The 17,885-nt window shown below is 35.6% G+C and overlaps 2 protein-coding genes across 2 annotated transcripts in view; one reads left to right on the plus strand and one right to left on the minus strand.

Annotated features, from left to right (window-relative positions):
• Positions 1-3,190: 3,190 nt before the first annotated feature.
• LOC149558887 (neuroblastoma-amplified sequence protein) overlaps positions 3,191-17,885 on the plus strand; it is a 109,470-nt gene continuing 94,775 nt past the window's right edge. The window contains exons 1-3 of the mRNA XM_089832905.1: positions 3,191-3,424; positions 4,790-4,844; positions 6,656-6,829. Of these exons, the coding sequence (XP_089689031.1) occupies positions 3,338-3,424; positions 4,790-4,844; positions 6,656-6,829 (316 nt within the window). The 5' untranslated portion in view covers positions 3,191-3,337. The remainder of the gene's footprint in view (positions 3,425-4,789; positions 4,845-6,655; positions 6,830-17,885) is intronic.
• Positions 12,582-13,572, minus strand: LOC149558888 (uncharacterized). Its single transcript, XM_089786190.1, has 2 exons — positions 13,311-13,572; positions 12,582-13,214 (listed from the first exon to the last, which is right to left on the minus strand). The coding sequence occupies exons 1-2, from the start codon at positions 13,459-13,461 to the stop codon at positions 12,601-12,603; spliced, it is 765 nt and encodes a 254-aa protein (XP_089642316.1). The 5' UTR covers positions 13,462-13,572; the 3' UTR covers positions 12,582-12,600.

A 17,885-nucleotide genomic window follows, 5' to 3' on the forward strand; every position in this document is an offset into this window, starting at 1 on the left:
ACAACCACTCCATGAAACTTTTGTCCCAATGGATTTTCATTTATAGTAGATCAAAAGAGCTTGGTGTTAGCCCATTACCATTTGGGTCATTCCCTTTCACCGGCTTTGCATAAGAAAATCTTGGGAGATAAACCAACTAAAGATTATTGCGAAGTTTTCTTACACCCAAGATCCATGAATGGAAAGGGGAGAGGATACTTTTTGTACTAAAATTGGGAAAAAAATAAGACATGGTTGTTTCTCAAGACATGATTGACACGATGATCTACTCTAAAGAAGACACACAAAATTGAAAAGTATGTCGTATTTTAAGTCCAAATCAATGTTATGATTTTCATTTAACAACCCTTTTTAGCAACCTGCAAACAAAGACTAATCAAATGTGTTGTTTTTAAGGGGCCTTCTACACAACACTCTACAAAAATAACCTAGAAAACTACCAAAACAAACAACAAATTGTTAAGATGTTAGAAGTCTAAAATGCAAATAGAAAACTAATCAAAATCTAACTACTTAAATGAATGCACAACTCTGTGATACATAAGCGCAGTTACAGTGAACCAAAGCACGTATAAGAAACATGCTCAACAGAAATAGATGGAAGTGCAAAAAGGTGAAATGTAAGTGCAGAAGTAATGGGTGCAATTTTTGGGTGAATAAATGCAAGGTTCTAGTGAACGAATGCATCGATATAACATATGCATGCCAAAAAAAGAACAAAAGCACAAGAAGACACAATGGATGCACATAAATGTATAGAAGCACAATAGTAATGGATGAATGCACAAATATGCATAATAAATGTGTTGAAACAACTTGTAAGTCACCAACACACGTAGAAACTAAAAACAAAGATCAAATTTTAGGGGTTGGGCCCCACTATGGATGCAAAAAATGTATGCAAAAATTAGTGACAATGCAAAAATAATCAATCTAGACTAATAATGCATACCCAATGAAGGATTACAATTCAAAGTATGTTTAAAATGAGATTTTTACCTTTCCTTACCAACTGTAACATGCCTCCATTGTCCTCCTAAGCTTCATTTTCTTGATTTTGTGAGCCCTTAGACTTTGATCAGCTCCCTTCTTCAAGATGCTTCAAGGTTTTGGAGATTATGAACTTCAATGCAAATTCCATACCAAATGATCCTAGAATACACTACAAACTAGATGAAATGATGAAGATAAATGGATGTGAAACTAAGATTCTAATAGAGCCATGAGATGACAATGAACATGTTATGGATTTGATGGATAGTTGCTTGATTGCTAACTTGATTACTCTTTGGATTTCTAATTCAATTCCTAATTCAAGTTCTAGTTACCTTGTGTAAGGGAATATGAGGTTCCTTTTATAGACATTGGGAGAACCCTAGCTTGGGTGGCAAAATCTGACGATAGAGAGATAATCTATGACACATGGACGGCTAAGGTTGACTTAATTGAAGGAGTTGAGAGAAATAAGGACTTAGTTGAGATGTGAGAGAGATACTAGGAAGAGGAAAGACATGTGGCAAACATCTCATCAAGACTCTTCCTTTAAGGAGGACTTTGGACATGTGTCTCATGAGTCATCTTTGAATCTATGAGGTGGATTGATAGACTCCTAGAGAATAGAGGAAGTGGAAGAAGATTATGTCACCCAGAGACGTGTACCAAAAACCAAGTCACATAAGGCCACATATCTATTTCTAGCCCCATAAAATAAGACACATGGGTGAGGATAAATAGGATTAATTAATAATTAATTAAAATTAATTTTTTTTGCAAATATGATGTGGCACATGACATGGACTGAATATGTGGACTAATAGACTTAGTCATTTAAGTGAGTGTATAATTAAACAATTTTAATAAATCACTTAGTATGATTATTTAAAATACTTAAGATAGTGCAATTGACCTAGGTGAATTAGTCTAATAAATTAAATAATTTACTAATGTTAATAGAAGAATAATATTAATTAAATATACAAATATTTAAATAATTGACAGAAAATGAATTAACTTAATAAATTAAATTAATTATTAAAGTTAATAGAGGAAAAATATTAATTAAACATTAAAATATTTAATTAATTGGCTTGAACATTTTTAAGTGTATACAATATCAAAAGTAGATTGTGATTGACACTTGGTTTATTTGAGCTAACTTCGATAGAAAATATTTTCCTACAAATGAGAGCCTTTAAGCAACACTACTCTAATTTTCTCTTCTTATTACATTTGTAAGTTTGCAATTATGTGGAGAGATTCTAGTAGTTGGTCATCAAATGTTTTTCATACCTTCTTTGGGATGAAGGTGAGTTCTATGTCCAAGATTGGATAACAACATGTAGGAAGGGTTCACTCAACAGTTCTCAAAATATTAAACTATCAAGTGGATAACTACAAAACATAAAAGGATGCTTGGGGTTATGATCTAAAATATTATTGTTTGAACTTGATAGTTTGTCACTTCCAATCATTAGGTTTCTTATGAACAAAGTAAAGAGTGTTGAAAACTTAAAAAAGGAAAATCACTCGTCTTAATAAAGCCATGACAAATGACAAGGGAGACGAGAATACTTTGTCTTAGAGGCATCTTTCAATACCACAATGAAGGAGAATGGATTGATTCTCTCTATAAATTTGAGAAGCAAGATAGTGCATGGTGGTTTTGCATGGAATTTTCACTAGTTGAACATGTTGAGATACCTTTCCTTTTCTTGTTTCTTGAGTTATTGGGTCCATCTGCCATGACAATAATTTGTGGTAAAGTAACTTATCTATTGGGAAACTGTGGATTTCATGCCATGACTACAAGAGCTAAGAAAACTCTTTGATTGGGGTGTCTGTAGTGGGAATTACCTAGATAATCTGATCAATTTTATATAATTGCATATATAGATAATTAAGTTAAAACATGTACAAAATTACCTATCGACTATTGTGACACAAGCACTAGTTAAATAAATATTCATATTAAAAAAGAATGGTATAATACTTTATGCATGAGACAACTTTTGGTGCAGAGGAATCATCCACATTTCATGTACCCACAACAATTATAACGACAACTAATTTTCGTTCCCCATCAAAACCGACATAGAAGCTAAGGATCTGTGAAGTTCCATATAAATCACTGGAACGAAGGAATTTCAAACCCCGTGAATTGATCGCATCTTAATTTTCAACCTTGATCTCGATTGCTTTGAAGATATGAATTATCGTGCAGCTTGATAGGGTCGAATTACGGCTTTTGGATTCCAATTTTGCGATCTTCATTTTGCTGAATAGGTGTTGGAGAGAGGGCTTGTACCTGAAATTGTAAGCTAATGATAGCAATTTAAAGATGACGGTCTCACGGGAAAAAATATTCTATGAGATTAGCCACCACGCTCAGAAGTCTCCTCAAGTTCTGGACGCTGATATTCATCAGGTTTTTTTTTATACGTCTACTTAGTCTACGTTGCTGACTGAAGCAATTATGCTGCAGAGATTTCTTTCGCATCGAAACATATTTGATGGAATGCCAATAAATTTTGAGTACATTGTCTTATGGAAAAACAAAACAGATTTCGCATAAATTTTTAGAAATATTAGAAATATTTTTAATAGGGAAGAATATTTCAACTCAGCTTTAGCTAAATAACATAGATTTTGCCTTTAACAAACATCATAAGTTTGATGAGTGCGAAGCATTGATAAAAAGTAATGTAGAAGCAGGTCTCTTTTGCTTCAAACAAATTTCTGAAATTATCAAAATCTCTGATGAGTAAAAGGGAAAAGAAAAGTAGAATCACATTTCTTTTGCATCAAAATGAATTTTTAGAAACATAAATTTTGACAGCTAGAAACCTAAAGGGGAAAGCAATCATTCGCATTAAAATAAAATTTCTGGAATCATTGCAAAGTTTGATGAGTATAACGCTTTTTGGGAAACAATGTAGAAGCAGATTTCTTTTGCATCGATCAATTTTAGAAACATCATTAAGTTGGTTGAGTAGGAAGCCTTAGAGAAGATCAATGTAGAAGCAGATCTCTTTTGCATTAACACAAATCTCTAGAAACATCATAAAGTTTGATGAGCACAAAGATTTAGGGGAAAACAATGCAAGCATAGTTCTTCTGCATAAAAATAATCTTCTGGAACCATCATCGAATTTGATGGTTAAAATGCCTTAAGGAAAAACTATGCAGAAGTAGATTGCTTTTATATCAAAATAAATTTCTAGACGCATCATAAAATGTTGTGATATTGCTATCATGATTCAATTGTGTAGTTTTTGAGTCGAACTCATTGAGCAGTGGTTCACAACAACCCACCTTTTATACAAACTCATTGCATCTAAGTGATACTTAGCACTCATTCATTTATTTTCGTGAGAGATGGGAGATGGGTTCTTGTGAACCATTACTATGAAACATGAGTCAATCAGTTGTACTCAAAAACTACGCAGTTGAATACTGATAGCAATATCACAGTTTGACTTGCTATGGAATGTGCTCCTACTTATCAATAGTAAAATTTGACGAGTACAAAGTTCTTTTAGTGAAATCTGTTTAAAATTTTTTTCCTTGGACAATTTGGATCTTGGTGATCCATCTTTCTTCTACTTGTTATTTCAAAGATTGAAAGTTGGATGTTCTTAATACATAAAGATTGTTATTTTGACTGGGGCTTTCTGTAGTATTCTGTGATGCTTGCATCGGTCCATTTCTGGTCTGTAGTGCAGGCTCCTTTTCTAACAATGGTTTTTATGTTCTCTTTTAAGTTAGAATTTTCTTGAATTTGTGGAAACAGGATGAAGAAATTAGGCGCAATTGTAGGAGTGGATTTTCTTGGTTTCCAATTAGGAGTAAGTTCTCTCTTCCAATTTTCTTTCAAATCCACTATATATTTTTGGCTAGCATATTGTTGAGTGCACACAATTGCTACATTTTGGAGGTAAACAATTATATTTTTTTCCCTGTATGATTATTGAAAAATTGCTATTTATGTCATTATATTGACTCTTCAACTTGTAGTCCATTTTGGGCTCAGAATCAGACAGAGCCAAAAGAAATGGCAAGAGTTTGGAAAATTAAATCGGTTGAAATTCAAGCAAAGTATAACCATAAAATTGACCTAGATCACCCAAATTTGCTGAAAATTAGTCCTTTATACTTCAAATCATATTTTTTCTTTGTCTAGGCACTGTAGAACAGAAATTTGGATCTTAGAGTGAGCAAGGAAGGGCGTTGGAACTATTTTACAGCTTTAATTTTTTTTTTCCTCCTTTATTTTCCTTTTGTCATCTTATTGAGAGCCGAGTTTCAGTTGTTGAATCAGCTGTGCTTGTTTGGGCTGACTTAAATCACAATTAAGCTTCATGTGTTTCTATGAAAATTGAATTTCAAAATAGTATGTGGTTCAAGATCTATGATAGAAAAATTTAATTATATTAGGTTCTTGGTATCTAAGCCCATGCTTTAAAATGTCATCTAAGTGATGTTATAATTTATTGTATGTTTTGCAAGGTAAGATGTTTAGATTAGCTTTTTTGATGTGCAAGTTGAACATGGAATTTTAACCTTTTGGAGATATTCATGTTTTACTATCCTTGAACTGTTTTTAAAATTTAGGAGAAGGTAAAAAAAGGGTCAGGTTCTTTTCACTTAGATCCATGCAAAAAGACCGTTTGCAAGCAAGAGAAGTGTTAAACATTTGTGCCCCAAGTTCCAACTCAACATGTCATATTCCCTTCTCGATTCTTTCTCAAGTGTTTGTTTTTCTTAGTTGCTGTACCCATTTCATTATATTTGTTTATTCAGCATATTATAATTCATTGTTTTTACTATATTGTGCAAAAAATTCGTTTTGTACAATTTCTCTATTTCTTTTATATGGTAGAGATTGTACATGTATTATTGATCCCAAGGATCCAAAACAATTTCCTTAGAGTGGAAACAAAAATTGGTGGCATTTTGGTATTTGATTCTTTCATCTGCCATATCATATCTGTAATGTTTTCTCTGTACTTTGACCTGCTCATTGATTCATTTTTACAGCGTGGCAGTCCTTTTGTATAATATGTCCATATGAGCATGATCCCTTAACCACTTTTCCAGTTTCACCCAGATCACAAAACAATTAAGGACATGATTAAGATTATGTTTACTATTCTTGAGCAAAGAAACACATAATATATTACTTGCTTACTAAGTTCTTGCTGTTTGGAATTAGTACAGTGAAGATGTTTCTACAACATTGAAAAGTTTCTCTTGAGGAATTTATTGTTTATTTAAAGATTTAAGTTCCACACGAGTTCTTGATGTATTTGTATGTTGAGTTCAGTTGAATCTTTCCTGGAATGATGTGTAGAATTTGAATTTCAAAATTTGCATTTTCTTTCAAAATTTTCTTGATTGCCTTTGTTCATATTTATTTTATACGACACCATGTGTGCCAGTAATGTAGGTATTGTGAGGATTCAATAGGATAGTCTGAATCTCTCTGACTTTCAAACAAGAATTTATAGTCTTCCTTATGTTGATTTGCACGATTTTTTTTGAATTGATCACACATTCTGAGAATAATTTGCAAGAGGTTGTAAGAAAACTTATAAAATTAAAGGTAAATACTTCTGAGGTTTTGGCTATCCTGTTTTAATCTTGTTTTTTTGAACAGGGCTGAAACAATTTAGAATTGGCTGGCCAGCTCAGAGGGAAGCAACTGTCAAGAAGGAGGGGAAGTCAATAGTTTTTTCTTCAAATTGTGAATATATTGCAATCTTATTCCAGAATCAGGTTACAATTTTGAGTGAAGATGACAACTACACAGATGCTTGTGGAACCTTTACCGGTAATTGGTTTGCATCCATAATATATTTGTTGCTTGTATGCTAATGCTAATATATTATAATAAGCCATTTAAGCAAATTCTTATAGTTGGGAAATTTTTTTAAATGAAAAATTGGAATCTTCATTTCAAGAAGGAAATGTGAACATATAAAGTGTTGGAAAAGCTCACAGAAAAAAGATTAATTACAAAATAGAGTTGCATTTTTTTGTGCCATCAATGGCACCAGACTCACATGTTCCTTGATTGAAAAAATTAAATTGTCTCATAACATTAGGACTGTATTTTATAATGGTTTAACAAGGTTAATATGTGGATGTCATGGACCCTTTGTAGATTCAATAATATGGTGCCTAACTTAAATGCCATTTATTTGTGTTCTGTTCGTTCTTGATTTCTGTGGCATCTTTGCAATTTTGTGGAATCATAACATGCCAAATCTTACAGAGTCCATATAAAATTATGTTCTTTTGGGATTCGTTAGGTTCTAAATAGAAATAAATATGAACTATGTTCCAAAATTGAAAGCAGCTCGAAGCCTTAAAGAAAGAGCGTTTTACAAAGCCTGAAGCTATCAAATCCAGATCTGATTTTCCAATTACATTTGCATATTAACTTAGGAACATTCCTTGGGCCACTTTATATATACTGTTGTGACTAGCTGGCGAATATTTAGAGCATATGGGAATTATTGTTGAAAATGACTATGCAAAATTATTTTTCCTCGTACTGCAAAGTTTTTGGCTTCTGACAGGCATGCATAACAAAGTATGTCAGCACACTTTCCATACACCGAGTACAAATATTTTCCCCCATCAACCTACTTATATATTTCATGAAAGTCATATAGATCCTATAAAATATCAGGGGTGGTGTTGATGCGAATTTTGTGACCACTCCAACATGCAGGATGAAACACTTAGTATTCCGAGATGAAACACCAATTATGTAATCCTCTCTTGGAGAAGGAAGCTTAGATGCTAAACAGTGTGTATGATTGTTTGATCAAGTAAGACAATCTCAAGGGTCCTCCTTATTGTTGACATAACTTAGTTGTGCTGATGTGTTATGCTGGGTATCACTTGGGGACTTATTCTGTTCATTTAATGGCTATCAATGTTGCAAATGCGAATGATGTGGCAATGAAGGCTCTTCAACTACTTCTAATGAAACAGATTGCAAAAAGATAAAAGTGTCTAGTTAACTAAGCTAACTTTGCAATGTAAGAGACTATTGATGGTGAGATGAGACTAATCAATCCTTGCTTCACCAAATCAACTATGCATAGGAAGGAGGCTGCTTGCTTTTGAGGATGCGGGGATGATTTTCATATTGTCGGATACCCATTTAAATGTCCAGTGAAGGCACGATCCAAATGAATATCTCCATTTGAACTTAGTTGCTTGCAATAGGGTGTAGACAACCCATAGACTGGTGCTTACAATCAGTAAGAATTAAATGGTACAGCCACTAGTTCTATGGATTACCATGATTCACCAACAACACTATCTTCCATTCATATACTTTATTACTTTTACTCAACATAAACAAGTCCTATTCTAAGTCAGGAAATGTAGAAACCATGCAATACTCCAAAATAATACAAGTAATCTGCCATGAAAACCAACAATGAATTTGCAATTATTCTGGTAGCATCATAGCAACAATTTTTATAAGGTCTTGTGTTTTATAGGGAACTTTATTACAACAAATGACCTAGAGTGGTTTGGAATCAATTTCCAAGGACCAAAATTAAGCCAACACAATCCTTTTCAACTAACAAGTACAAGAATTAAATGCTTATCCAATTTCAAGGAAGCACCAGTTTGTGGGCCAATAAGAAAATTATATAGCTTTTATAGACCAATTAGAATGTTGGTTAGATAGGAACACTAAATGGATTCCACATGTACTGTTGGAATGACCCGATTGGATGACTTTGGACATGCAACTGGTGTCTTCTGATTGGTTGAAGATGAGTGACACCTCCCTAACATCTTTATCTTGCACACTTCATTACTTATTTTGAGATGAATAAATATCTCTTGATACTCAACATTAATAAGTCTCATGCATTCGCCCAATCCTTTGGAAATTTTCTCATTGCAATTGCTTCAACTTGCTTGCTCTTGTATCTTGCCTTGACCATGCTTTTGTAGAAGTGAAGCAAGTACTCCATATAATGGTTCCTTTTAATGGAACTTGGATTTTCAAAGGCAAAAATTTGCAGTTATTTTCTCCGTTTGCTTGTTTCTTTAAGAGTCATTTTGATGTCTTGAACTTGATCTTAGATCTTGATCTTTTCAATGTAATTTGATGTATTCAATAGTGGAGATGAAGGCTTCTTATGAGTACAAGACTGGAGCGCTAAAAATAGCAACAACTTAAACTTAAGATGACCATTAATAAAACAGCTGAGAAACACTAAAAACAACAGACTAAATATAGGTGAATATTCTATAATACCCTTCCTTAATTGTCATCTAACTACCCTATAGAAGACAATACAAGGTTTCCCCTTCGAATCAAAACACTGTGCCTCGTGAGTCTGCTGCCAAGACCCTCCTTGAATCTGCAGATTTTTTAGAAGTGACCAAGATAACCATCCAACTTGAGGTTGGGAAACAAAGGTATCACTCCATGTAGCTAGAGACATCGAGATGAAACTGAAGCCCCAATTTTGAGGAAAAGATCAGAAAACCTTTGTGCAGACCGTTTTAGGTGCAATACAAACAACTCCAAGAAACCATTATTTTTTGAGGAAAAAATCAACCAATTTTTTGTTTGCTAAGATCAACGGCACGAGTCATGATTTTTTTGGAAAAATAAAAAAGCCAGAAACAATTTTTGAGGATAAAATTAAAAAAGCCAAACAATATTTTGAGGTGAAAAATTGATCAAAACCCATCACTAATTTTTATGGCAAATAATTAGAAAACACTTAAGATATATTTTAAGGAGGAAAAACTATTAAAACCTTAGTCAAATAGAAAGTCGAACCAAAAAGACAAAACGTGGGCTGAAACCCTTCTCACATGCAACATACTCTAGGCTTGTGGAATGAGCAGAGGCATTGCCAACAAATCCTGTCAGTAAATAAACGCGAGCTCAGTTCTTTACTAATTTTGTGAAAACCCTAGATAGACGAAAAACACACCCAGTTACAGACATGAGTAAAAGATCACAAAAACCCTTATGCAGAAGAAGAGTAGGCCTATTGAGCGTAAAGAGCAAAGAGAGAGAGAGAGAGACAATGTGGGGAAAACCATGCAGGAGAAATCTCTACCACAAACTTTAAATGCAACTCGAACTTCGGGCTCTGAAGAAAACTGTAGTTCAAACATTGTCACCCATAAATCAGTCAGAGACACTCCAAAAACGTGGCTTGAACAGAGAAAGAAATCCCTTGGAAAAAATATAGGGGTGAAAATCTGATGCCACGTGAGCTGTAGAAGCTTGAAACAATGAAAATGATGCTGAACAAGGAAAAATGGTGCTTCACACTCTCAAAAACCCATAAACTATGCAGAGACGTGGCACCGTAAAGTTATTGCACGAGTCTGTCTGCAGATCATGAAAAATGGGGCCTGAAATTTAGGCAGATGTAAAGAAACTAAAATTCAAGATGCAAAAGTAAAATATGACCCCAAACATACCCTCTTTGATGAACCAGACATAGAAACCCTTGAATTTGCAGAACAAGGGCCCTGCCAAAATCTTGAGCCCTGGCACGATGGAGTTAGACTTAGACCTGCTCTAATACCATGATCAAATATTTCAAAGTAATCCAATGCATTTAATAGAGGAGACGAATGCTCCTTAAATAAAGATTACAAGATTGATGTGCTAAAAATAGCGACAACTTTGTTAATGTTTTTGTATGTTGCAAGAGATATCATCCAACAGCCAATGCATATTGTACAATGTTCAATATTTTATCTCTTGGCGCCCTGTATTCTCTAATGTAGCATCGTGTGCGAGTCTCCATCGTTGCTAGCAATATTAAGTTTGGGGATTACTGTTTTAGCATTGTGCATATGCCTTTGTTACTCTAGCTCCAATTACTCTTTGTCATCGTACCTTCTTATTTTTCCCACCTGTTTTGTTTCCACTCCTCTATGACTCGAGTCCTTCGAGGTGCCATGTATATGTTGGCGTGACTTCATTTATTTGCTTTGACTTTACCGACTCAGTATGTTTGAATTTTTGCGTCTCTTCATGATGAGCAGATATTGTTGTTAATAGATAAGGTTTCTTATTTGTTCCTATCACATATGCCTTTGATGACTGGCCATCAACATTCTCTTGGTGTCGGTTCTCTATGTTTAAGTGTTGGAGACTGTTGGAGTATTATTGGTTATTGTTTTCTTTAGAAGAAAAATGATATATTGTGATTGTTGCAGAACTAGTGATTTGGAGTTGCTGTGACATGTATCTGAAAGTTCTCAGAATTTGGTGTGTTATTTGTTTGAGTCATGTAAGCTCAGAAAAAGCGATACACTAGTGAGTTTACTTGGCTCTGATCATTGAGTGATCATTGCATGTTGAAGACTTCAATAAGGGGAAGAGTTTCGCTTTGGAAATGATGTAATAATCTTAATAAAGTATCAATCTTTTTCTTGGCTGGGTAGTTTCCCTCGATGGGGAGGGTTTTTCCTAGGAGAAATATGTTTTGTCTTTTGTTATTGTATTTCTGCATATTGCATTCATGTTATCCTGGTTCAAAATATTAAAATGGTATCAGAGTATGTCTAAGGAAACGATCCAAATCTGAATAGGAAAATTGGATTCTAGAAGATTTGTGATGACTAATGTCAAATATGTGGTTCATTGTATTTTTGAAAAATTCTTGCTATTTGCATGCTGATGGAAATTTAATAGAAAGAACCTATTCAAATTGTCATTGCAATTAGTTTCTTCAAAGAGGAAGAAATGACATTCAAAGAGAGCTTGAGTGGCAGATGTAGAATACCAAGTCCTTTGCAAAGGGTCAACAAGCTTTTGTAGCAGTGTGACTGCAAAAGCTCTTTGTTGGACAAACATTGGAGCCAATTTCCTAGTATTGTGATAATCAAAGCTATGGGAACACTATCCCTGTTGAGAGGGATTCTCAGCATTCAGATGATATTCTATGTTAATGAGTGCTTCTTTGCGAGAGAGGTTCGAGGTCAAATCCCATGTTCCACCCTTTGGGAGTAGCTATGGTGGATTCACCCTATGGGAGTAGCCATGGTGGAAGTCACGTGTGTGATTCCATGACTTAATTTTCTGTGTTTTCTGTTTCACCCTCTAGGAGTAGCCATGGTGAATATTATTATACTGAGATATCAATTTTTATATTGAGAAAATCTGTGATGAGATTTTGTTTTTGACTTTTTGTTGCAGCTTCTTATGGTTGTCATCATAGTTGGAAAACTTGCCAAATGCAAAAACTCGCCAAGCCCCCCAAAAGTTTAATCGGGAAAAACTGGGCGATTTAAAAAAAAAACTCGGGAAAAACTCGGGAACCTAAAAAACCGCTGAAATTTAATTAAAAATACATTTATTTTGCAAAATTTAATGAGAAGATGCATCTAATAAGTTAATTAAAGACAATACAAAAGAAAGAAACAAAGTTTAGATATATATAAATGCATAATGCGTACAAAATTGCATTCTCATGCAGAATGCTCATGGTAGGAAGCAAAATAGTAAATTACTAAATAGTTTCAATTTGTCAAACTAGAAGTAAATACTAAAAGTCTAAATACATCAATACAATGTGACAATGCCAATCACATCTTCCTCTTTCCACTTGCACTAGCAGGAAAGCGAGGGGTTCTAGTCCTAGAAGAAGTGCCCCGCACTGGGATAGGGCATGAGCTGCGTGACTGTGAACTCTGTGGTTGTGCCCCCTCGCTCGACGTCCCTACTGACTGGCTCGGCGTCCTAGAAGAGGATGCATCTCCTCCTAATGGTAATGTCTGATCCTCGCCTGAATCATCATCATCGTCGTCCTCATCCTCAATGTCATCCATAGTGAACTGAAAATCAGTGTCAACCTCCCCCTCCATGGCCTGCCTCTCCAAATCAGCGATCTCATCTGGTGTAAAAAATGGACTTGGCTCCTGAGCTGTCCAATCAGAATAAGGATCTATCTCATCTAGATCAAGCGGACCAGGTAGTTCTAAGAGCTGTGACTTTTTTATGCGCAACTTAAGATTATAGTGCACATAAACAAGGTCATTAAGCCGTTTTTGAGTCATTCTGTTTCTTTTCTTTGTATGGATGGACTCAAATAAGCTCCAATTGCGCTCACAATGTGATGAGCTACAAGGTTGGGATAGGACTCTGAGAGCAAATTTCCTTAAATTGGGGGTATTGCCACCCCAACTTGCCCACCAAGCATCTGCAAAACAAAATTTAAAAAGTTATAAAGCAATAAAAAACAAAATCAGAAGCACAACTTATCAATTAGCAAAAGTTTTAAAGTTTGACGCTTTACCTGGTGCTTGAGTAGATCTTGCTCTCTTTGCTAGCATAGAAGAGAACAAAGGACCCCTTGATTCCACATAGATTTGTTGTTCGGTCACAATAAGGTCTCTCTCCTCTTCACTTGATATCATTCTCTCAATGCATTTAGAGAGACCTTCCATGACCTCTCCATTAGGATCTGAGTAGGAATATCAGCCCTAAAACAAATAGAAAATGATATCAAGTCTTACTACACAACCTTAAAAAGTAAAGTAAAATAAAGACTTATTAAAATCCCAACTTCAAGGACAATCAATTATCATAGTACCTGAATTTGGGATTGAGGAAGTAGCCTGCTGCATGAATAGGTTGGTGGAGCATATTGTTCCACCTCCTATCAATTATTTCCCAAATGGGGTCAAATCTGAGACTGTCCCCGTGATAGTAACTTCTAACAGCCTCTTTCGCCCTATCCATGGCCTCATAAAGACCTCCCATTGGGGATTGCTGCCCATCACATGTGCGCAAGACTAGAACTAGGGGCAGAGACATCTACATTTGAAATTTGAAAAATACAAATTAGTTAATAACATAGTAAGTTATGAATTGAAAATGAAACTTGAATAAACTAAAAATATAATGAAGTTACCTCCACAATCTCCTTAGCCTTTGCAAAAAAGCTATCATCAAAGACTATTCGTGCCACAGCTTCTCCTTCGGGCTTCTTTGAGTAAGGTGAAGCAACCCAATCAGCACACACAAACATTTGCTTCAAAGCCAATATGTGGTCAAGAATACTTTGCAACGTCAAGAAGACCGTTGCAAACCTTGTCATAGCAGGTCTCATCAAATCTTTGCCTTTAGTGGCTTTTCTCATCAAACTGAGAACCCATGGGTGATTATAGATATATTTCGTGACTCGCCTAGCATCTTCCACAACTGGACTCACCCAATCAAGTTTTCCTATGTCCTCCAAAAGAAGCTCAAGGACATGTGCTGCACAAGGTGACCAAAAAAGTGTGGGATGCCTCTCTTGGAGGATTCTACCTAAAAGATTAGCAAAAAATCAATAATCAGTAACAAACTTTCCATATTTAGTATTTACAAATTACATCAAATCTAAATTGAATAATACCATAGCATTACATTCATGATTCATATTGATTCAAATATAAAAAATTAAATCTACCTACTGCCACATATGCTGCTGCATTATCTGTGATTATTTGCACCACATTCTCTATTCCCACCTCCATGACAACATTCTCCAACATTAAAGCCAATGTGGCTGCATTTTTCACTTTGTTGGAGTCATCGACAGATTTCCAAAACACCACATCATCTTTGCAAGCAATCAAGAAGTTAATAATGGTTTTACTTCTTCCATCTGTCCACCCATCAGATAAAATGGTGCAGCCATACTTCTTCCGCTCTTTCTTTTGGTCTTCTATCAACAATCTTGCCCTACCAACCGCTTTGTCAAGCAACCTACAAAATTTAAGTGTAATATTAAATAAAGTGTAAGTGTTAGTAAAAAATTAGGAAATAAGTTATAACAATTAAGATTTAAAATATAACAATGAACTAAAGTGAATCTCAATTATTTACAATTACTAAATAGTAAAATACTAACCTTCCACTCATATCTTTGCGATTAGGCGGCTTGTACCCTTTGCCTGATATTGTCATTGCATTCACCATATTGACCCAATAGGGACTATCAACGGCATTCATTGAGATATTGTTGAAAAACCAAAAATCAGCTGCTGCAATATCAGTTTGCTCATGCACCTCCTTAAACCATGCAGTGCCCTCTAATGATGGCTGTGCTCCAGGTGTGTTCCTGGGCACAAAATAACCACCTATCCTTGATGGGGATCCGGATGGTGATGATGAAGAAGTAGGAGATGTAGAAGAAGTGGAACCGGTAAAAGAGAAATTTTGTTTGCGGATCCGTGGGCCACGAAGAGATCTTGGTATGTTCTCAAGTGCTTCTTCTTCCTCTTGCATATCAAAAGGAGCTCCTTCAGATTCAGCTATGGCTGCCCTCATAGATAATTTTGCCCTCTCCCTATTCAATTTTTTCTCTTCAGCAGCTGCAAGTAGGGCATGGATGAATCTTTTTTCTTCATCAATTACCTTGAGACAAGGATTTGAGTCATGTTTCTTTATGCCTGCAAGGTGGTATTTGAGGCGGTTTATGCCTCCAGAAATAATTCTCTCACAGGGAATGCATATCACCTTCCCAATATCATTTGGACTTGGAGCTTCATAGGCATACCGCCATGCCTTATCTCTTGCATTTTTAGGCCGAGTGCCTATATATCCAGATGGGCATGGTGTTTGTGGCCACCCTTCTTGCGGGTTTGTCATGTTTTCTTAATGCTTGTCCGCTGCCCTACACATAAATAATTAAATTTATAGAAAAACGAATAAACAAAGTTAGAACTTAGAGTTAGGACTTAGAAGCTAGAAGTTTAGAACAACTAGGGTTTCAACTTTCAAATGATTTGAAATCATTTACAAACAATAACAAAAACAATAAAAGCTTTGCTTAAAACTATAAAAAGTTTTCAAACAATGATAAGATGAACATACCTGGAAAGAAATTTCTCTTCTAAATTCGGTTAGAATCCTCCAAAATCCACTCCAATCTACCTTTAATCACTTGCAATCAGCTAAAACCTTCTTTGCTCCACACAAATGAAAGAAACAATGCAAAAAACAATGCATTTTGACCTATTTAGGCGTCATTGGCCGCGGGTTCCCTGAACCGCGAGTTTTTTTACATAACTCGTTGAGTTTTTGACTAAAACTCGCCGATTACTCGGCGAGTTTTTGGACTCACGCCGAGTTTTTTGGCAGGCGAGTTTTTGGGCGATTTACTCGCCGTCCCAAAATACTCGGCGAGTTTTAAAAACTCGCCGAGTAACCGGCGAGTATTCCATCTATGGTTGTCATGTTAAAGAGATGGAAAGACATATGAATAATCTCTCTCTTGCTAAGAGGAGTGTTAATGTTTTTGTATGTTGCCTACAAGTCGCCTGTATGTAGTATTATCAATAGGAGGAGAATCAGACTTGGCTGATAACTTGAGACCTTTCTCCATGGGTGTAGATGCAGATTTGCAATCCTACATATGAAATTTGTCTAACAAAGCTTTGTCATATTTGAACTGAGAGATGAATATACCAGAAGACTGTTGCCAAACTTCAACACCTAGGCAATAATGCATGAACCCAATGTCAGTCATATCAAAAGATTGACATAAATTCTGTTTGATTTCTTGAATCAAAGATGTCGAATTGCCAGTGATGATCAAATCATCCACTTAAATAACCAGAAGGATGATGTCACTGTTAATAGTCTTGATGTACAAATTTGAGTTTGAAGAACGCCTCTGGAAGCCTTGATCACTAAGGTCCTTGTCAATTTTCATATACCATGCTCAAGGGGCCTGCATCAAGCCATAGAGAGCTTTCACTAGTTTGAGAACATGATGTTCTTTACCGACAACCTTGAAACTTGGAGGTTGCGTCATGTAGACCTCTTTGAGGAGATCACCATTTAGGAAAGCATTCTTGACTTCCATTTGATGAGCCTTCTAGCCAAACTGTGATGCCATGGCTAGGACTAATTTGATTGTGCTCATTTTTTCAGTAGTAGCAAAAGTCTCATAATCAATGCCCTGACGCTGAGAAGAACCCTTTACAACTAAACAGGATTTGAACTTATCCAAAGTACCATCAGATTTGTATTTGATTTTGTAAACCCATTTGCAACCAATGGGTTTCTTCTTTGGTGGAAGATTGTAAAAGACCCAAGTGTTACTCTTTAGCAGGCTGTGGTGTTTAGATGTCATGGCCTGTTCCCACTCTGGAATTCCTTTCGTCTCGGAATATGTTTGAGGCTCAAACACATTGTGAATGTTGGCCATGAGAGAAAAGTTAGCAGACTCTATAGGTTTGCTCTTTTTTTGAGCAATTCTCCTATCAATGAGCTCATCATCACGAAGATGAGCGTCTTAGCCCACCACTTAGGCTGGAGAGGAGAATGACCAATAACAGTATCAGGAGATGCTCTATGATCAGGTTCTTCATCTGAAGAATTTGGATCAAATTCAGGTGAAGCATCTACAAATCTGGGTAATCCTGCAAGAGAAGTTGGAGGTGTCTATACAGGGATTATTGGAATAATTAGAGCTACAGGAGCCCTCCCATCAGGTGGACCTAATGGAAGTTTAACTCCCAAATCACTAGCCTTCATAGGTCGGTCTGCTGGATTAGTAATAAGAGAAACAGGCGTGAATGGTCCTCCTTGCTCATAAAAGACTACATCATGACTGTACAGGAGATGAGATGTTTTAGTGGCTAGTAGGCATGAATTTTTTACTCTTGTCATCCAATTTGGTGTGGGACGCAATAGGGATCCAAACAAAAGCAAGGGAGACAAAAACTTTCAAGTGATTGATTCTGGGCTTGCATCTTGACCATGTCTCTTTTGGAGTCTTACTTTTGACCACCACTGTGGGTGGCTGGTTCAAAAGATAAACTATAGTGTTAACTGCTTCTGCCCAAAACTTCTTCATATCATGTTTGTGCTCAAG

This window comes from Cupressus sempervirens, chromosome 5, assembly GCF_028749045.1.
Source record: "Cupressus sempervirens isolate cs-2001-9-10 chromosome 5, ASM2874904v1, whole genome shotgun sequence".
Taxonomy (NCBI): Eukaryota; Viridiplantae; Streptophyta; class Pinopsida; order Cupressales; family Cupressaceae; genus Cupressus; species Cupressus sempervirens.

Bases quoted from the DNA above. Each gene is read 5' to 3' on its own strand.
- LOC149558888 (XM_089786190.1), bottom strand. From the start codon at position 13,461: ATGGAAGGTCTCTCTAAATGCATTGAGAGAATGATATCAAGTGAAGAG. The intron at 13,215-13,310 runs GTAAAGCGTCAA...TTTGTTTTGCAG, and splicing joins AAGATCTACTCAAGCACCAG to ATGCTTGGTGGGCAAGTTGG.